Source organism: Myxine glutinosa, chromosome 2, assembly GCF_964187855.1.
Source record: "Myxine glutinosa chromosome 2, kmMyxGlut1.1, whole genome shotgun sequence".
Taxonomy (NCBI): Eukaryota; Metazoa; Chordata; class Myxini; order Myxiniformes; family Myxinidae; genus Myxine; species Myxine glutinosa.
The window spans coordinates 156,091,572-156,114,011 of NC_136262.1; the positions used below are offsets into that span (position 1 = coordinate 156,091,572).

Genomic DNA, 22,440 nt, shown 5'->3' on the forward strand with positions numbered 1-22,440 from the left:
CGTGAACATAAAAAACAAAGCACTGCGATCAGATATAGTGCTGATGTACAGAAGAGAAAAGAAGGCATTGCTAAATGAGGTGTCAGTCCCCAGCGATTTTGGCCGAAATAATGCAGAAATCTCAGAAATGACCAAATACCAAGCCCCGGAAGTGAAAGGATCCTGAAAGCTGAAGATTGCCGAAATTGTACCAGTGATTATTGGAGCAACAGGAATGATAAAAAAGAACCTTAAATAGATCTTTAAAACAATCCCTGGGAATACTACGACAAACGAACTGCAGTTGGAATCTGTCTGGGCTTGGTGACGATCCTCAAAAGAGCCCTCGGAAGGAAACTTAAGAACAAGAAGACTTCACAAACTTGTCCATGAATGGAACCATTACTGAAACGGAGGTGGATACTTCAAGACCTGGGAGGACGCTGCTCTACCTTCCGAAACCCACATTTGGAGAAAACAACGAACAACGAACAACACACACACACGCACATGCACACACGCTGGCGAACTGTGGAGCAGGTGTACATGATGCACATGGATAAATAAAATTGGCAAGAGTAGGAAGGATTGCGGTTAGGTATCTAATGTAATATGAAATTGCAGGTCGGCCTACACCTTAACCGGTTGCAGGAAAGAGATGAATTAACCAACCCCATGGATACTATTCTCGACACAAAATAACAAAAGTTGTATTTTAATCGCTTTCTGCATTATTGACCATTTTTCATTGTTCATTGCGTCTTTGTATGCACACCTTTGACCCGCAGGTCTTGCTGGCATTCGGCCGCGAGGATGCCCAAAGTACTGCTTTCTGGTGGGCTTGTGAGCGTGCTGCTTGTCGTAAACACCTGACTCGCACTCCTGAAGCAGCATTGGAGGCTTTCTTGGATCGTCGACACGAGGTGGTCATATTAGACCTACGGCATCCCCGGGAACTCGACGGAGAAGCTCTCTGCCGGTAGCGTTTTAGTAGGCCACTGTTCTGAGTCGTGTTTTTTTTCCTCAATGAAGATTTTGTTTTTAAGGATTGTGGTTAACTTCAGATGTGATCGAGGTCTTGGTTACGGTTGGAACTCAGTCTAGGCTTTGCATTTCAAGGACACATTTTGAGGTTAATATTAAGCAGGACCCTTTAAGCTTCGAGGTGCTTTGAACTTGAATTGAATCAGACTGTGTTGGGTGATACACAGGACCTTTTTTTTTTTTTTTTTTTTTTAAATATACAAGATCGAGGCTCGTGAAAGACCTAACATCAATCACAAAAAAGATAAACAGACACACAAAACATACAATAAAGGGAGCGGGAGACAAGATGAGGAGAGGGAAGCACACACGTACAACAGCAGAGAACAGGGACATCGGAAGATCAATGGGAGGGAGAGGGCTTGGGGGAAGGAGGCGTGGGGGGGTTGGGGGGGGGGCGGGAGGCCACTCTGCCATAAAGCCCAGATCAGTGGAGTGTTGCAGTTTTTTTTTTTTTTTTTTTTTTTGTATACAAGATCGAGGCTCGTGAAAGAGCAAACATTAATCACACAAAAAGACAAACCGACACACAAAACACAAAAAACAAGGGGAGCGGCAGACAAGATGGGGAGAGAGGGGGGAGGACACAAAAGAGAGGGGGAAGAAGGGGAAGGACACAAACACAACATTTGAGAGCAGGGACATCGGGAGGACTTGGGGGGAGGTGGGAGAGGATTAAAACATATGAACACTGCAAGGACTCTGGGGTGAATTACCGGGGGTAGAAAAGATCAAGGTTTTCGATGGGGGAAGATAAGAGATGGTGGTGAACAGCTGTTTTAAAGACCTGGAGGGAGGAGTGGGATTGAAGGGAGTGGGGGAGTTTGTTCCAGAGGCGGGAGAAAAGGGGAATGAAAGAGTGAAGGTGAGCAGAGAGCCTAGACTTTGGCAGTTTAACCATAAGAGGGTTGCAGGCAGATCTTGTGCGACCTGAAGGAATATTGGGGGGACAGAGTACAGAGAGAGCTGGGGGAGCAAGGCCGGAGAGGAGTCGGTAGAAGACAGAAAGACCACCAACCTGCCTGCGGTGAGTGAGTGAAAGGCCCTCGGCGTTGACTACATCGCAGGAGATTCCAATGATTCTGAAAGCTTTGGCCTCAACAGCGTGAAGCCGAGCAAGGTGTGAGGCAGGAGCACCAGCCCAGAGGGGGGAACTGTATTCCATTGAGCTGCGGATGAAAGCCTTGTATGTGGTGAGGAGCTCAGGTGTGCCAAGGAAAGACTTCGCACGACGGAGGATGCCCAGTCGGCGACTGGCTTTGGAGGCCAGCTTGGAAATGTGGTTTTCCCAAGAAAGATCATGGCAGATAGTGAGACCCAAAAGCTTGAGCGACAGAACTTCTTGGAGAGGATTGTTGAGAAAGATGGGAGGGTTGTCCAGTCGGTCCTTTCGGAGAGACATTGTAAGAGTGTGAGATTTGTCAGGATTGAAAGACATGTTCCACTTGTTTGACCAGTCTGTGATTTTGTCCAGGTCTGCAGAGAGTGAGGAGGCTGCAGACTGCCGATCTGAGGGATGAGGAATGGAGCGACAGAGAGTAGAGTCGTCAGCAAAGAGATAGAGAGGATTTTCAAGAGAGTCAGAGAGATCATTGATGAAGACCAGAAAAAGCACAGGGCCCAGAACACTACCTTGGGGAACTCCAGCCTGAACAGGAAGAGGAGATGAGAGAAACCCATTCAGGGCCACACGTTGACTACGACCAGAGAGGAAGTCCGCCAGCCATGCGTGGAGATTTCCATGGATACCAAAGGAGGAGAGTTTGGAGAGCAGAGCAGGGTGCCAGACCGTATCGAAGGCACGTGAAATGTCAAGGGAGACGGCTCTAATTTCCTGTTTGGCGTTGAGGACCTCCATCCATTGTTGAGAAAGCAGAAGCAGCATGTCCAGAGTAGAGTGACCAGGTCTGAAACCAAATTGATGATCAGAGATCAAGCCATTGGAGAAGAGGAAAGATTTCATATCTGAAGCAATGATGGATTCCATGACTTTGCTGATAATTGGGAGAAGGCTGATTGGTCTGTAGTTGCTGGGATCTGTTTTTGCACCTTTTTTGTGCAAAGCGGTGATGTTGGCTGATTTCCAAGCAGATGGCAGATGACCTTGAGCAAAAGAGAGGGTGAAGAGAACAGAAAGAGGGAGTGAAAGAGCAGAAGAACATGATTTTAGGACCCGTGGGCTGATGCCGTCAGGACCAGTTGCAGAATCAGAGTCGAGGGTTGACAGAAACTTTTCCACCTTGTCAGGAGGAAAGGACACAGAGTCCAGGAGCAGCTGGGTACGACTGGGTACGGTGGGTACAGAGAGGGATGGGTTTGGGACACAAGATTTAGAGGCAAACACAGAGTTGAGGCATTCAGCTTTTTCACGTGCGGAGTCAGCCGTTAAGCCGTTTGAGGTGAGGGAGGGGATGGAGGGGGAACAAACACCAGAAACAGATTTGACCAGACGCCACCAGGATTTGGAAGAGGGAGACAGATAAGAGAGTTCGGTCTTGAGAATGGTGAGATATTGTTTCCTGGCTCTCCTGAGGGTGGACACACACTTGTTTCGGGCTTTGTGAAAGGAAATGAGATTTCCTTCCGTTGGATTTGCTTTCCAGGAGACGAAAGCAAGTTGTTTCAGGGCAACAGCCTCACCACAAGATGCCGTGTACCATGGACGGGAGGAAGGGTATGACAACTGAAGACGAGATGGTATAAATCTGTGCATGAGAGAGAGCAATTTACTTTGAAAGAATTCCCAGGATGAGTTGATGTCAGAGGCGGTAGAGATGGGAGACCAGTCCAGATGATTGATGGCTGCTTGAAGACCGTGCCAGTTGGCCTGAGTGAAATGCCAGACTCGTCGACGCTGAGGAGGCTCTCTGAGAATAGTCAGAGAGATGTCCACTTTGACAAGCACATGATCAGATGAGCCGATTGGAGCAGAAGAAGAGCAGCAGACATTTTCAGGGAAGTTTGTCATAACCAAATCCAGAAGAGAAGATGCTCCGTTGACTGAGAGCTGGGTCGGGAAATTGACAGATTGTGTCAGTCCCAGTGAGTCGCAGAAGTCCTTTGCTGAAGAGCCATGGCTGGTGAGAGAGGTACCCACACCCAGCCAACTGGCATGGTGACAATTGAAATCACCACATATGAGGAAGAGAGAGTTGGGATGGGTAGATAGAAGTTGGTCCATATTATCAGACAGTGAGATGTAGATGGAGTCATCGCTGATTGGTGGACGGTACAACACACATATGAACAAAAGGTGGGAGCGAAGGGGAAGCCGTAGCCAAAGGTATTCCTGGGGGTGAGGTGGAGAGAGGGCAGTGGAGGGCGAGTGAGGAAGAGAGTTTTTTATAAAGATAGCAACCCCACCTCCAGGACGAGGCTCAGGTCTATCATACCGGAGGAGGGAGTAACCTGGGAGAGATACCAAGGCATCAGAGACATCATGAAGGAGGAAAGTTTCTGTTAAGCAGATCACATCTGGTTTGTCAGAAGCAACCTGTATGGAGAGGTCAGTCAAGTTTGAGCGAAGGCCCCGGATGTTTGACAAGGCTCCGAAGGCCCCGGACAAGCAGTGATGGTTGTCCTTCTGGAAGTTTCTCCCATCTCCACACTGGATCTCTGGAGCTCAGCCAGAGTGACCATCGGGTTCTTGGTCACCTCTCTTACCAAGGCCCTTCTCCCCCGATTGCTCAGTTTGACTAGGCGGCCAGCTCTAGGAAGAGTCATGGTTGTTCCAAACTTCTTCCATTTAAGAATTATGGAGGCCACTGTGCTCTTGGGAACTTTCAATGCAGCAGAGATTTTTTGTAGGCTTCCCCAGATCTGTGCCTCGACACAATCCTGTCTCTGGGCTCTGCAGGCAGTTCCTTCGACCTAATGGCTTGGTTTTTGCTCTGATATGCATTGTCAGCTGTGAGACCTTATATAGACAGGTGTGTGCCTTTCCAAATCATGTCCAACCAATTGAATTTACCACAGGTGGACTCCAATCAAGGTGTAGAAACATCTCATAGATGATCAAGAGAAATGGGAGGCACCTGAGCTAAATTTCAAGTGTCATAGCAAAGGGTATGAATACTTATGTAAATGTGATATTTCAGTTTTTTCTTTTTAATAAATTTGCAAAACTTTCTAAAATCCTGTTTTCTCTTTGTCATTATGGGGTATTGAGTGTAGATTGATGAGGGAAAAAATGAATTTAAACAATTTCAGCATAAGGCTGCAACATAACAAAATGTGAAAAAGTGAAGGGGTCTGAATACTTTCTGAATGCACTGTGTATATATATTGTTATGGAACCCAATGTCGGCCTATGGTTCCCCTTTGAGGGGGGATTAGTCCCCTCGATTATTGCTGACCGACGTGGTCCCTGAAGCTGCACCGCGGCCTCCGGAAAGGCCGGTGCACAGCTCCGTTCGTACCGCGGATAAGATGTTACTTGATTGCCGAGCGGTGTTTAGCAACCGCAGCACGAACCGTTAACAAAGACTAACCCGATTCTCAAACGTTGGCCAAATCGTGCCACCGGTATTCAATTTGGAAAAGACAAAGACGACGGATGTGAAGAAGAAGAAGAAGACAAGAGGTAGGAAATACGAATATGATTTATTTACTATTTACAATCAATATTTACTATTTACAAATTTACAATTGGCTAAACGTGATTGTATATGACCTAACTACGGGACGCCCTTTGACCTTTATACACAACAACTGGAGGAAGGAGGGTCCACAATAAAACAATTTTAAAAACACAATTCTCATATCCATAACACTGCACCCTCCTCCTCTTAGGCACGTCCCGGGCCTATTACCTTTACGTTTAGTGTGGCACGTAGGTGTAGTTCCCTCTACATTTAACCTGACCCTGAGTGTGACGGTTTTAAAACATAAATAAATATGTCCCGCTGCTCCATTGCACCCTGCCTAACAGATTCACGCCCACAGCTAACCGAATTGCGGAATGGTCTTCAAACTATACATGAACGGTGGGGGCGCATTATTTACAATGACGCTATCTTGATTTACAATGGCAACCCAGGACCTGTGATTGTTCTTTTGGGGGGGGGGAGAGACAGCTTGCCCTGCATCGACGCACCAGAAAGCACCCACAACGCACCAAAACACCCTCAAGCACCAATCGGTGCACAGTCATTACTGTTCAATAAAAAATGAACCCAACAAACCCTGGTGCAGGTCTTCCTCTTCGGCTCCCTCTGCTGGCTATTGTTATCTTCTTGTTGTCGTCTTATTTGCTGGCGGCCTATTTGCAATAAAATGAAAGTGCACAAATCGTGTCCATTTTTATTTATTTATGGCCCACAGGGCCGACTAGGGGTGGTTCACCTGTGGGGCATAGGTGCCCTGTGACCAAGGTCCGCCAGCAAGATCTCGGGCCTTCATGGCTGGTTCCAGCAGAGGGGCCATGCCCCAACCCATGGGGTCCATCAGTGGTGCTCAGCCACAGACATGTGGTCCATAAGGTGGTGCATCGATGCAGACAGCTGTGGTTGCGAGAGTTTTGGGCACACAATGGCGGACTCCCGCACGCTCCCCTCGGCGCCCAGTGGCGCACAGTCGTCGTGTGGGAGACGGGGGGGGGAAAGACAGGTGAGCGAGGGGTAAGGTCACAAGGGTACACATCAATAAAGGCAATGCAAGGCGAGGTGCGTATGGAGATGGAGCGGAGAAAAGCTCATCCCTACCGTATGCCCCCCCCCCCCCAACATGTGACCTACACTACCCTTGCCCTTACCCCATATGTACAACAATCTACACATTTACAAATTCGTCACTACTGTCACGTCTTCCCCATATTTCCCCTATACCAAATTCGTCTTCACTCCCACTAATCCAAAATTTGCCATCACCCAATTCATCATCAATCCTCATAAGGAGGGAGAGATGGAACAACAAAGCACAATGTCACACCCACGTCATGATGCGTCTCACAATCCAAACATTTGCACAATAAAATAATAAAAACATGGCATGGTCTGGAGTCCTGTCACCTCAGGTGAGTGGATGCAGATGGTGCAAGGAGATTCTTAATTCCAACTACCTTCTAAATGACTTTAACACACTTTACACTACCCGGGGTCTTCCCTGCCAATCCATTGGCCAACTTACACTATGGGTTCTAAAAACCAATTCCCATCGACCAAACTGTGGTGCTTCTCAATTTGGGGTCTCACTCCCCCGATTCATCTCCCGGTGCCCTTGCACAATTTCAGGACTGGGGCGTGTGGCTCTCCCAGCAGGTCTACCCACCTGCACACCTCCACCACTGTAGTTGCCTCCGAGCTTACCTGCTCCTCACCTAACCTATCTAATTGGGGAAGGCCCCTCCTGGCTCTGTCACCCCTCGGTGCCCTCTGGCACTGGGCTACCCGGGTCCGTCCTCCGGATCCTCGGGCCCCATCCACAACAACTCTACCGGCTCCCAGAGCCCACCTGCGGCCTCACCTGGCCGACATCCTCACAGTGGTGGAGTGCCCAATCAACTACACACACTAACAGGCCACACGCCCAGCCATTTCCACGTCACTAATGCACCCATCCAAACTCCATTCTTCCACATGCACCACAGATGCCAATATCCAACCACAATTTACCTGTACCCTCTACCTAACTCTTACACTACCCTCCCCGGGTATTCGTGATGGTGGTCCATTCTTCCCCCATTCACACCTTTGCACCATCCACTCCACTCCACAGTTTCCACCATACTCACTCCATGACCATCCATTCCATACTCCATATATTCCACACTCCATGTATTCCACACAACCATTCTTCATACACCTGCAGTTGCACACCTGTGCAATCACTCATATACCTGGTGCTTCCTGCACCCTCCTTCCTCCCTGGACCATTTGGTCAACACCACACACATCACCATCTCTCACTCATACACTGCTCCATACACCTGTTCAGTTGCACACCTGTGCAATCTCAATACAACTCACAATCACAATCATTTACTCATACCCTGCTCAATACACTTTCGATCCTCACATACACGGCATCATCTCATCTAACTACTCCCCTCTGGAAATTGCGCTTCCCAGTCGCCCCTTTAAACTATTGCGCTCCCTCGTCATTATAATCCAACTACCCTCTCTATGTCCCCACTACCGGTTCAATGTTGCTACCTAACCTTAACGCTACCTATGGTCAATCTCTAGGTCCCTACACACGATATCCTAACCCTCCCGGGCTAGTTTTCACTGCCAAACCCCATAACACTAGTGCTCCTTTGCCCCCGCTATGAGGGATGGCAGAGTTGCCATCCCATCACATCGGGTATCTTTCACTACCAAATTGGCACATCAAATTTCAGCCAATTAAAAATTTGCCAATCACTACCAATCATCTGCCAATCATCACTCTGCCAATCCTTGCCAATCATCAAATTTTGCTTTTCAATTTCGGGTCCAAAACACTATCCTCATCGCACGTCTACTCACTAGAGCCTCTCGGTGCGCCAATTCATTTCCAAATCCCAGCTTCGTAAAGCCGAGCAATGAATGCGGGTGGTTTGGTGCCGGCGGTTGGATGCGTCCGGCACTCGGTGCAGGGAAAGACGCTTACCCGGGCCGAGATCCCACGCACCATCCCGGCACGGAGCCGTCCAATGGCCCGATCTCGCCCTGCCGGAACGCCTCAACAAAAAGGGGTCGCCATGACGACCCTTCTTACCGGGCCGCCCGTTCCGCCTAGCGGAGCACGGATGCGGCCGTTCAGAGCGCGGCCCGGCGTGGATCGCGTACGGCGGTTCTTTCGAAACCGCCGCGGTCACGATCCCCCCTGGTCCCCGCGGCACACGAAGCTGCCCGGCATGCACCGAAGGCCTGCTTCGGCTATAAGTCGCTCTAACCGCTAACCCGGTTAGCGTCGATGCTCCACTTGCATGCTTACACCCCGCAGCCCGTTCCTTGCTCACACATCCAGCCGTTCCCATGCTCTTTGTCATTGCACCTTCTCTGACACACCCAGGTACACTCATTCCGCTCACAGACATGGTCACACACCTGACCACCGCAAACCTTTGCACACACTCGTCGTTCGCACACCTCACCAACACACCTCTTCGCGCTCCCTCCTCGGTCACCTCTGTGACAACCACAGGTGTGCACTCTTTTGCACACCCAACCATGTGCCTCACTACCAACTCCAGTGTGCATTCCCATACACGCTCTACCATTCCAGGTGTGCAGCCTTCCATTCCAGGTGTACATCCTCTCTCACCTGCCACAACCAACTCACGCTCCGTGTCACTTTTACTACTTTCACCACCACTCTCGGTCACGCATTCACCCTTACTCTTGACAGCGCACTCTTTCCTCATGCACCCGTCCGTTACACACCTTTCTCGCGCATCCTCTTGCGCACACTCTCCCGTTACACCCTTCGTAACACTCACCACAGGTGTGCATGCTTCCGTTACATCCCCTGTAACACTCCCCACTCCGTGCTTCCATGTGCCCCCCCTGCACATGCGCTGCGACCAACTCACTCTCGACAGCACACTCACTCCTTGGCACGCACTTTTTCCTCACACACCCCAGAGTCGGACATTCTCGCACACCTCCTCCTTCACACTCTGCACCTGTCGCACACCTTTCCAGCGGCCTGTCACGAACACCCGGGTCCAAACCAACCCCCAAGCCGACTGAAGCTCCCCTCACACCATATACATTTCCGCGTATATCGCCACTCGCCTTTGCACCTCGTCTCCGCACCTCCTCCGCCACCTGCAAACTCTTTATCTGGTTAGCAAGCACACCATCACGATTTGAGCACCGACCTTGCACATATTCCATCACTTCTTCCCTTATCTCCTTTTTAGTTTCCCTCCGTCTCTTCTTAATTTCACTCACCCCCTCTTCCACCTCCTCTAATTTTTCCTTTCCCTCCTTAATTTCCCGGTGCGCCCCCTCTATTTCTTCCTCTAACGCCACCTTAACCGTTTCTATGTGCGTCCTCACCTCCCGGTCTTTCGTCTCCATTTCTTCTGTCACCTCGTCCAACCTCTTCGTCAACCCCTCATGTACCATCTGACATTCCTTCTTTGTCGCCATTAATTCGTTCTTCATGTCTTTTTGTGTCGCTTTTAACCCCCCGATTATTGCAGTGTTCTTTTCCACTTGGTCCACTAGTTCCTTTTGTCCCACTGTCAGCTGTTCTACTCCCCTCATCAGACCCTCTATGCCCCCCTGTAACCTAGCCGTATTATTCCTCACCTCTTTCTCCATACGCTTCTCACCTTGCTTTACCTCCTCGCGTACCCCCGAGACCTCCTCGCTTACACCTCGTCTTATTTCCTCTCCCATTTCTTTGGTAGATGCCACCCTCATCTGTTCCAACTCATCCCTCTGGGCATCCAATTTGGTTTCTACCCCGATTTTCACCTCCTTTATCTGCTCTCCCATTTGTTTAATTTCCCGGGCCGATTGCTCCCCTATTTCCCGCAATTTGTTTTCCATCTTGTTTTCTAACCCCCCTAACCCATTTTTCACCCCCTCTATCTGATTCTCCTGGGCAGCCATTCTATTTTCCACCCCCGTTAACCCATTCCTTACCTCCTTTATCCTGTTGTTTAACCCCTCAAATTTGTTTCCCATATTGTTTAACCCGTCTCGTAATTGCTCACTAGTACCCCTCGCTTCGTCCCTCATTCTATCCATCTTTGCATCCATTTGGGTCAGGAATAACCGAAAATCAAACCCGACTGGCACAGCGGCTCCAGCCGCCATCGTGGGCTCGACCCCCACGGCGCCGCCATTTTGTTCCTCTGCAACCACGTGTGCGAGGGCACCATTTTGCGCGCCTGAAACTCCCTCAACCACATCATCATTTCTCTCCTCCATTTCTTCCCTCTGGTCCTGGGTTACCCCTAACTCCTCTTCTATTTCCCCCACCGGCATCCCGCCGCCTTGACTATCCATGGCACGATTTTCAAATTTGGATGTTAAAATAATTTCGGGCGCTCCTAATTTTTGACCAAATTTTTTGAAGTTATTAAAAATTTGGTTCGGGCCTCAAATCCCACTCCTGGCACCAATTGTTACGGAACCCAACGTCGGCCTATGGTTCCCCTTTGAGGGGGGATTAGTCCCCTCGATTATTGCTGACCGACGTGGTCCCTGAAGCTGCACCGCGGCCTCCGGAAAGGCCGGTGCACAGCCCCGTTCGTACCGCGGATAAGATGTTACTTGATTGCCGAGCGGTGTTTAGCAACCGCAGCACGAACCGTTAACAAAGACTAACCCGATTCTCAAACGTTGGCCAAATCGTGCCACCGGTATTCAATTTGGAAAAGACAAAGACGCCGGATGTGAAGAAGAAGAAGACAAGAGGTAGGAAATACGAATATGATTTATTTACTATTTACAATCAAAAGAAACCAAGGAGAAGGAAGGATAATAAAATAAAGGATAATAAAAGGATAATAAAATAAACCCAACGTCGGCCCCTCCCCTTCAAATCTCCCCACCCTCATTGCTTCTCAATTTCCCCCCTCTCACTCCCCCTCCTCAAAGCGTCCTCCCCGCTTCTTCCCCCTTCAAACTCTCACCTCCATCTCCCCCAACCTTCTGCCTCGCTCTTCCCCCTCCTCAAATAACACCTCATTGTGGCTCACCCAATCACCATCAAACCTTTTGTCCGCCCCATCCTTCCCTTTCTCCGAGCTATTCTGAAATCTCTGACACACCTTCAACAGCTCTCCCTACCTCTTCCACCTCTTCCACATCTTACCCTACCCCTCCTCCCCCCTGTTCTGTATCTGATGCTCCCCCTTCCTCTTCATTAACGGTATGGACCTCAAACATCCGGGGCCTTCGTTCAAACTTAACTGATCTCTCCATACAGGTTGCTTCTGTCAAACCAGACGTGATCTGCTTAACAGAAACTTTCCTCCTTTATGATGTCTCTGATTCCATAGTATCTCTCCCGGGCTACTCCCTCCTCCGGTATGATAGACCTGAGCCTCGTCCTGGAGGCGGGGTTGCTATCTTTATCAAAAACTCTCTTCCTCACTCGCCCTGCACTGCACTCTCTCCACCTCACCCCCAGGAATACCTCTGGCTACGGCTTCCACTTCGCTCCCACCTCTTGTTCATATGTGTGTTGTACCGTCCACCAAACAGTGATGACTCCATCTACATCTCGCTGTCTGATGATATGGACCAACTTCTATCTACTCATCCCAACTCTCTCTTCCTCATATGTGGTGATTTCAACTGTCATCATGCCAGTTGGCTGGGTGTGGGTACCTCTCTCACCAGCCATGGCTCCTCAGCAAAGGACTTCTGCGACTCACTGGGACTGACACAATCTGTCAATTTCCCGACCCGGATCTCAGTCAACGGAACATCTTCTCTTCTGGACTTGGTTATGACTAACTTCCCTGAAAATGTCTGCTGCTCTTCTTCTGCTCCGATCGGATCATCTGATCATGTCCTTGTTAAAGCGGACATCTCTCTGACCATCCTCAGGGAGCCTGCTCAGCGTCGACGAGTCTGGCATTTCACTCAGGCCAACTGGCACGGTCTTCAAGCAGCCATCAATCATCTGGACTGGTCTCCCATCTCTACCACCTCTGACATCAACTCATCCTGGGAATTCTTCCAAAGTAAATTGCTCTCTCTCATGCACAGATTCATCCCATCTCGTCTTCAGTTGTCATACCCTTCCTCCCGTCCATGGTACACGGAATCTTGTGGTGAGGCTGTTGCCCAGAAACAACTTGCCTTCGTCTCCTGGAAAGCAAATCCAACGGAAGGAAATCTCATTTCCTTTCACAAAGCCCGAAACAAGTGTGTGTCCACCCTCAGGAGAGCCAGGAAACAATATCTCTCCGTTCTCAAGACCGAACTCTCTTATCTGTCTCCCTCTTCCAAATCCTGGTGGCGTCTGGTCAAATCCGTTTCTGGTGTTTGTTCCCCCTCCATCCCCTCCCTTACCTCAAACGGCTACACAGCTGACTCCGCACGTGAAAAAGCTGAATGCCTCAACTCTGTGTTTGCCTCTAAATCTTGTGTCCCAAACCCATCCCTCTCTGTACCCACCATACCCAGTCGTACCCTGCTGCTCCTGGACTCCGTGTCCTTTCCTCCTGACAAGGTGGAAAAGTTTCTGTCAACCCTCGACTCTGATTCTGCAACTGGACCCGACGGCATCAGCCCACGGGTCCTAAAATCCTGCTCTGCTGCTCTATCTCACCCTCTCTGTTCTCTTCACCCTCTCTTTTGCTCAAGGTCAACTGCCATCTGCTTGGAAATCAGCCAACATCACCGCTTTGCACAAAAAAGGTGCAAAAACAGATCCTAGCAACTACAGACCAATCAGCCTTCTCCCAATTATCAGCAAAGTCATGGAATCCATCATTGCTTCTGATATGAAATCTTTCCTCTTCTCCAATGGCTTGATCTCTGATCATCAATTTGGTTTCAGACCAGGTCACTCTACTCTGGACATGCTGCTTCTGCTGTCTCAACAATGGATGGAGGTCCTAAATGCCAAACAGGAAATTAGAGCTGTCTCCCTCGACATATCACGTGCCTTCGACACGGTCTGGCACCCCGCTCTGCTCACCAAACTCTCCTCCTTTGGTATCCATGGAAATCTCCACGCATGGCTGGCGGACTTCCTCTCTAGTCGTCGTCAACGTGTGGCCCTGAATGGGTTTCTCTCATCTCCTCTTCCTGTTCAGGCTGGAGTTCCCCAAGGCAGTGTTCTGGGCCCCGTGCTTTTTCTGGTCTTCATCAATGATCTCTCTGACTCTCTCGAAAATCCTCTCTATCTCTTTGCTGATGACTCCACTCTCTGCCGCTCCATTCCTCTTCCCTCAGATCGGCAGTCTGCTGCCTCCTCACTCTCTGAAGACCTGGACAAAATCACAGACTGGTCAAACAAGTGGAACATGTCTTTCAATCCTGACAAATCTCACACTCTTACTATGTCTCTCCGAAAAGATCGACTGGACAACCCTCCCATCTACTTTCTCAACAATCCTCTCCAAGAAGTTCTGTCGCTCAAGATTTTGGGTCTCACTATCTGCCATGATCTTTCTTGGGAAAACCACATTTCCAAGCTGGCCTCCAAAGCCAGTCGCCGACTGGGCATCCTCCGTCGTGCGAAGTCCTTCCTCGGCACACCTGAGCTCCTCACCACATACAAGGCTTTCATCCGCAGCTCAATGGAATACTGTTCTCCCCTATGGGCCGGTGCTCCTGCCTCACACCTAGCTCGGCTTCACGCTGTTGAAACCAAAGCTTTCAGAATTATTGGAATCTCCCGCGATGAAGCTATCTCTGAGGGCCTTTCACTCACTCACCGCAGGCAGGTAGGTGGTCTTTCTGTCTTCTACCGACTCCTCTCCGGCCTTGCACCCCCAGCTCTCTCTGTGCTCTGTCCCCCAAATATTCCTACAGGTCGCACAAGATCTGCCAGCAACCCTCTGATGGTTAAACTGCCGAAATCTCGGCTCTCCGTTCACCTTCACTCTTTCATTCCTCTTTTCTCCCGCCTCTGGAACAAACTCCCTCACTCCCTTCAATCCCACTCCTCCCTCCAGGTCTTTAAAACAGCTGTTCACCACCATCTCTTATCTTCCCCCATCCAAAACCTTGATCTTTTCTACCCCCGCTAATTCACCCCAGATCCACCTTGTTTGAAATTCCAACTTCTTTCCTGGAAGTCCTGGCAGTGTCCATATGTTTTATACCTCTCCCACTGCCCCCTTCCCACGCCCCCCCCCCCCAAAGCCCTCGCCCTCTCTCAGATCTCTCGATGTCTCCATGTCTCTCGGTCCCTGCTCTCAAATGTTGTGTTTGTGTCCTTCCCCCTCTCTCCCCATCTTGTCTACCGCTCCCTATGTTATATGTTTTATGTGTCGGTTTGTCTTTCTGTGTGATTAATGTTCGCTCTTTCACGAGCCTCGATCTTGTATACAAAAAAAAAAAAAAAAAAAAAAAAAAAAAGCAGAAAGAGGGACGGACCAGAAGGACACAGTGAAAATTCTAGCTTATCTATTACAGTCTTAATTAACCCAGGGACAGAACAATCAAAGACAGACTCACACGGGGAATTGCAGAGTGGATTGGCTGGAAGGAGGAATGGGAAGGTTCAGCTGGGGCAGATGGTTCGGGCTTGATCCCGCACGGGACGTCGGGCTGGACCTCGACGGCCACCGATGCCACCGCAATCTGGCTCCCGCGTCGCAGCGGGTCGAAACTGCGTGGTCTCCAAGCTGGTGGTGGTGGACTCCAAGCCGGTGGTGGTGGACTCTGGGGACTCAACGTGGGGATCCCTTACTCATCTGCCGTCCCTGGCACAACTCTTAGAACTCAATGGTTCGCTCTCCGTACTACCGTGGGGACGTCGTGTGCTTTCTCAGGACTCATCTCTGGTGGGGGCGCCTCCCGTGGGTTATATATCGCCCCACCCTTGAACCTCTTCGGACCTCCCCGATCGCTCTTCCTCCGCCCTCTCAAGCCAAACCCCTCGTGCTTGGTTGGTCGTTCGGGGCTGGCTCACTCCTCCCCTCTATTACGAGGTGGAGACACGCCTTTCTTCTCCGAGTTGGAGCACATGGGCAATGGCGGCGAATGCAGTTGGCAATAGAGGCTTTGGGAATGGGGCTTTGGGAATGAAAGGGGATCTATCTATTTGAATTCGGTGCAATGGAGTGTCAATTAATGGAAGACACAGCCTTAACCTACATAGAATAAGGAAATAACTACCAACAAGCAGGGAATCTATGATTGGCTAAACGTGATTGTATATGACCTAACTACGGGACGCCCTTTGACCTTTATACACAACAACTGGAGGAAGGAGGGTCCACAATAAAACAATTTAAAAAACACAATTCTCATATCCACAACAATATATATACACACACACACACATACGCTACTCACAATAAGTTAGGGATATTGTGGGAGTCAGTTTATTTTTTTTATAGGGGTTAGGGTTATGGTATTGAAATCAAGAATGCTGTGTTTTTTCACACTCATTCATAACCATAGAATTCATAACCAACAACCTTTTTCAACATAATTAATACACAAAATCAACCACACCGAAGAACCTGCCAATAACCCTAACTTATTGTGAGTAGTGTATGTATATTCCTCCATGTTACACATCCAACCTGTCCACCGAGTTTTGTCCGAATCCGTCCGTAACTTTTTGAGCTATCCTCTCACAGACAAACATGGGTGAAAATACAACCTCCATCTACCTCCGGTTAGCGGAGGTAATAACTGTTGATGGCAGCAAATATAATATTGCCCAGAAATGTGAAATTTTAACAAAGCACAAACGGGGATAAAAAACCAGGCCAAATGGATGCTTACATGCACCGTGAGGTCTGGATTTGAGAAATTTTGTTTTGGGGTTATGGGGTCGAGGCTGGGCAGGTGGAGGAGGCATTTGCTGCCATCTGGGCAGGTGGAGGAGGCATTTGCTGCCATCTGGGCAGGTGGAGGAGGCATTTGCTGCCATCTGGGCAGGTGGAGGAGGCATTTGCAGTCGTTCATAGATGTGCGGAAGAACGGAGTGGTTGCTTTAAGATTAGAGCCGCAGTTTTACATTTTAATGGCAAATACTTTCCCAATAAGTTGCTCTGACCTCCTTTGTTGCCTTCCGTTATGTCTCTGCGATTAATGAATGATCTCCATTTTATTGGCGTCCAGGGATTTGCAGCTCATGCTCCTTCACGTTTGTGTTTATTTTAGAGGTCAAGGATAAAACTGTATTTTCATATACGCTTGAATCGAATGATGTTGGTCATGAGCGGAGCTCGTTTTCCTTTTCCACACAACAGGAAATCTTTTTCTTCTCTCGAGGAAAGTCTGTTCCCGACCTTGAAGATAACAAATATGACTTCGTTAGGCTTTTCTCATCTTTATGCTTCCGCACCGAACCTGGCCATACTTATTTGGCCAATGCATGTATGAGACTTTCCATGTTACAAAAGGGATATTAGTTCTTGTTTGAAGTTCTCAGCTCCTGTATATTGGCTTCTGAAACTTGGTTGGCATATTAAATGAGGTATATGGTTCCCCTCCTCCCATCCCCCTTTGTGCTCTTGTTCCTCTTGCAGATCCATTTGTGAGACGAAGGCTTCAGAGAACACTGTCCTCGTTGCTGTCATACCGTTCATGTGGGACATGCACTTACTGATTCCTCACAGTTACTGTTCACACTCTCCAACAAGCCTCACTTCCCGATCCATGACCCGATAACAACTCATTACATAATGGGTGGTTGTTTACTTGTACATGAAGAGGGGCAAAGCCAATGTTCATAAAATGGGTCAGCGAAAGATGGGTGTTGAAGAATATAAAACTAAGAAAAAGATTGGCAAAAGTACTGGGAAAAAAGTTTGGAAAGATTAGGAGAAGTAGGAGAAGGATTAAGAGGAAGACAGGGGATGGTACAACTATGGAGGATTAATGGGAAGGCAGGGGGTGGTATAAGTATGGAGAGGGATTAAAGAGAAGGCAGGGGGTGGTATAAGTATGGAGAGGGATTAAAGGGAAGGCAGGGGATGGTATAACTATGGAGAGGGATTAGGGGGGAGGCAGGGGATGGTATAAGTATGGAGAGGGATTAAAGAGAAGGCAGGGGGTGGTATAACTATGGAGGATTAATGGGAAGGCAGGGGGTGGTATAAGTATGGAGAGGGATTAAAGAGAAGGCAGGGGGTGGTATAAGTATGGAGAGGGATTAAAGAGAAGGCAGAGGGTGGTATAAGTATGGAGAGGGATTAAAGGGAAGGCAGGGGATGGTATAACTATGGAGAGGGATTAGGGGGAAGGCAGGGGATGGTATAAGTATGGAGAGGGATTAAAGAGAAGGCGGGGATGGTATAACTATGGAGAGCGATTCAAGGGAAGGCAGGGGATGGTGTAGTTATGCAGAGGGGTTAAAGGGAAGGCAGGGGATAGTATACGTATGGAGAGGGATTATTGGGAAGGCAGGGGATGGTATAAGTATGGAGAGGGATTAAAGGGAAGGCAGGGGATGGTATAAGTATGGAGAGGGATTAAAGAGAAGGCAGGGGGTGGTATAAGTATGGAGAGGGATTAAAGGGAAGGCAGGGGATGGTATAAGTATGGAGAGGGATTAAAGGGAAGGCAGGGGGTGGTATAAGTATGGAGAGGGATTAAAACGAAGGCGGGGATGGTATAAGTATGGAGAGGGATTAAAGGGAAGGCAGGGGGTGGTATAAGTATGGAGAGGGATTAAAGAGAAGGCAGGGGATGGTATAAGTATGGAGAGAGATTAAAGGGAAGGCAGGGGATGGTATAAGTATGGAGAGAGATTAAAGGGAAGGCAGGGGATGGTATAAGTATGGAGAGAGATTAAAGGGAAGGCGGGGGATGGTATAAGTATGGAGAGAGATTAAAGGGAAGGCAGGGGATGGTATAAGTATGGAGAGAGATTAAAGGGAAGGCAGGGGATGGTATAAGTATGGAGAGAGATTAAAGGGAAGGCAGGGGATGGTATAAGTATGGAGAGAGATTAAAGGGAAGGCAGGGGATGGTATAAGTATGGAGAGGGGTTAAAGGGAAGGCAGGGGATGGTATACATATTGAGAGGGGTTCATGGGAAGGCAGGGGATGGTATAAGTATGGAGAGAGATTAAAGGGAAAGCAGGGGATGGTATAAGTATGGAGAGAGATTAAAGGGAAGGCAGGGGATGGTATACATATTGAGAGGGGTTAAAGGGAAGGCAGGGGATGGTACAATTATGGAGAGGGATTAAAGGGAAGGTGGGGGATGGTATAAGTATGGAGAGGGATTAGGGGGAAGGCAGGGGATGGTATAAGTATGGAGAGGGATTAAAGGGAAGGTGGGGGACGGTATAAGTATGGAGAGGGGTTAAAGGGAAGGCAGGGGATGGTACAATTATGGAGAGGGATGAAAGGGAAGGTGGGGGATGGTATAAGTATGGAGGGGGATTAGGGGGAAGGCAGGGGATGGTATAAGTATGGAGAGGGATTAAAGGGAAGGCAGGGGATGGTACAATTATGGAGAGGGGTTAAAGGGAAGGCAGGGGATGGTATACATATTGAGAGGGGTTCATGGGAAGGCAGGGGATGGTATAAGTATAGGAAAGGCAGAAATGCATGACTGTGTAGATTTATAGACCCGAACAACAGATAACGACCCTGGAGTTCAAACCTCTAAAACTTGTAGGTCCATGCATCTTTCCTTTTCTTTACTATCAACCTTTTCACTCGACGTTTTCCACATTTTTTGTTCTGCCTTTGTTGTTCTAGGCCACCTGGGAAAGATGAAGCTTCCATCATGCCGCTTATGTCAGCAGGATTCACACGGGTATGTGTCATGGAGATTGACTAAATAACCATATGACACCACATTTCTTGGCAGAGAGATCAATATTAATTTCGGTCAATATAAGAGATCACACGAGTTGCAGAAAAGTCTTTGGGATAATCCTGAAATCTTAACTTTATTCTTCAAGAATAATGCATTATATCTTCCTCAAAAGTTTACTGTACTTTGGCACAAAAAGCCCATGTCACTTATTTGTTCACATGGCACCACAACAAATATACTCTTCATAAGAACGACAAAAAATGAATCATACGCACTCCAAGTGAGTGGCCTAGACATCATTAAAAGTAAACGAAAAATGACGATTGCATTGTAACATTCAATATTGATATTGTGACTTTTGCGAACGGGTGTTATAATGATGTGCTTGCGTTATCTTGCGAAATGTGTGCAGTGCTTTGTTGAAAACTGTAGTGTGTCGGCCTGCTATAACGAGCTTCTCCAAATGGAGTACGGGATAGTTCGTGCGCAATGCAAGCTCAGGTAAACTGCCCTCGGTCATCTAAAACCACACAATATTATTCGGCATCACACCATCTTACCAAATGTATCACCACACCACATGACCTCCCAGAACATTGCTTTTATCAAACCACTTAAATCTCATCTTCTTATCTTAATCCAAAGACTCGCAGTCAACAAGGCTTTGTTCGAAGCTCAATGGAGTACTGCTCTCCGCTATGGGCTGGCACCCCAGCATTACATCTGTCCTTCCTGTGATGAGGCCGAGGCGCAAGGTCTGCGCTCTCACTTCGCAGGCAGTCCGGTGGTTTCTCTTCCCTGCAGTCTGTTCTCCGACATTGCTGCCTCTGCTCTGTCTTTCTCAGTCCCCTGAACATCCCTATCTACTCCACAATGCACATGTTCTTCCAGAATCCCTTCCTGGTTAAACTTCCAAAATCCAGGTTGTTTGCAAACCTCAACTGTTTTATCCCTCACTTCTCCCATCTATGGAATCACCTCACAGTGGCTGTTCTGTCTCACACCTCCCTCCAGGCCTTAATGCAAGCAGTGCACCACCATCTCTTGTCAGCCCCAATTCTGACCCATGATCTTTATTACCCCCATTAACCTTTGTACTTGTTATTTGCAGTGTTTCATCCTCTCCTTATTCTCCTCTTTTCCTGTTCATTCATTCCCTTGATTATTTTTTTGTCCCAATGTTAGTTATACCTTACTCTCCATGAGCCTCGCCCCTGCAAAGAAACAAAATTCAAATCTCCCATCATTATTGATAAATATTGCATGGAAATCTCAACTTCCAGTAATCGCAACAAAACAGAACAATGCGATAAGATCTGCATACAGCTACCTGTCAGCACAACAGAGGATTATTCAGGAACAAGGTGCTTTTCCTGGGCTGCGATGTATTTATACTATAGACTTAGACATTCTAACCATGGCTTCTGAATTTGACGTTGGGTCGTCGGAAAAGAAATTGAAAGCTGAGTTTGACAAGGTTATTTGCATCTTTTGTGCACATCCATTCCACAAGACTGTGCGTGTCACACCTGATGTTTCCAAAGCCGACTCTATTTTGGACATGTAGGGTGGTCCACTGATAGGGGGGGTAGAAAATTTATTTGTGAATTTCTATTGTCTCACCTCTTCGTTGTGTTACTTTTTGGTTAAAGATTACCCATGTGAAGTTTTGTGACGATTGAACGTTTTTAAAAGGTGCCCCAACAACACCAACAAATTTTCACCCCCGACAAAATGGGAAATGGGGAATAAATATATATATAATATATCACTCTAGGATCATTTTCTTCTTCAGAAAAAAACTTAAATTCCTTTCCAATAGATCATTTTCTCTAAAGAGAAAATGAGAATTCCTGTTTTATGGGGGGTGAAAGTTTGAGGTTGTTGGGGCACCACTAAAGAAAATCTAATTGTTTTTTTAACTTGTCGTGGAATGTTTTTTTCTTTGAGTGGAACATAATGATGGAGTGAGACAATAAAGTTTCCAACTTTCATTTTTGTGGACCAACCCAATGTAGAGACTGATGGAGCAAGACAAATTTTAGAGCATGAGCGGAAAGTCATCACTGCTCACCTCCACTCATTTTTTTCTCTTCTTTCCACCTCTTGTGCATCACACCAACACATCCTATTCAATCTCCTCTAACCACCCCCTCCCCACATCCCCCACCGCCTCCCCACATCCCACATCCCCCACCCCCTCCCGACATCCCCCACCAAGCGCACCTCTTTCCAAATGTCTTCTTTTTTTTCCTGTGTCTTTGCTTCTGTATCCACATCTATGCCACGCATCCTCCCCTACCTCTCATTACTCCCCACATGAAGTATCCAAGTCTTCCTCTATCTTATCCTTCAACTCTGCTGTTGGTGTCCCCCCACCCCCACCCCCACCCCCTCTCTCTCCTCGCTGTCCCTTTTGTTCTGTTGCTTCCTGATCCATTCAGCGATCTAGCTCTTCCACGAGCCTTGCCTTTGACTACAAAAAACTCTCGTGATGAGATTAAAGCACGTCTGTTACTGTCATGTCACATGCAGGTCGATGACCTCTCTTTATTTTTTTACTGCCTCTCATCTGCTGTCTCTGCTAGCCTGGTGTTGGCTTAGCGGTTAGGGTGCTGGCTTGGGATCCTAGGATCCTGAGTTTGATCGTTGAATTAACACTAGGGGGGTTGACTCAGCCTGCCATCCTTCCGAGGTCGGCAAATTGTGTACCAGCTTGCTGGGATGAATGTGCCGGCGTGTACCCCGATTTAGAATAGGTAAATCGTATCCCTGCGTGTCGTAAGAGGCGACTAAAGGGTTGGCGTCAGAAAGGCCATCCAGACACAAAACCATTGCCTCAAAAAGGAAACCATGATGATTGTCATTGGCCCGCAAGGCTAACCCCCACTCTAGCAGTGAAAATGGCCTTAAAAAAGGGATCTGCTGTCTCTGCTCTCAGCACTGCCAAACCCTCGCCAATAACTCCAGGATGTATGAGTTCACCCATTGCACCCACTACCCCCTGGTTAAACTGCCAAAATCCAGACTGACTGCACACTTCAACTATTCTGTTCC

At 48.2% G+C, this 22,440-nt stretch overlaps 1 protein-coding gene across 1 annotated transcript in view; it reads left to right on the forward strand.

Annotated features, from left to right (window-relative positions):
* Positions 1–22,440, forward strand: part of LOC137422247 (high affinity cAMP-specific and IBMX-insensitive 3',5'-cyclic phosphodiesterase 8B) — a 250,684-nt gene that overhangs the window by 89,781 nt on the left and 138,463 nt on the right. Inside the window, exons 3-6 of the mRNA XM_078771846.1 lie at positions 768–958; positions 17,138–17,197; positions 19,323–19,380; positions 19,796–19,884. Coding sequence (XP_078627972.1) covers positions 768–958; positions 17,138–17,197; positions 19,323–19,380; positions 19,796–19,884 — 398 coding nt within the window. The remainder of the gene's footprint in view (positions 1–767; positions 959–17,137; positions 17,198–19,322; positions 19,381–19,795; positions 19,885–22,440) is intronic.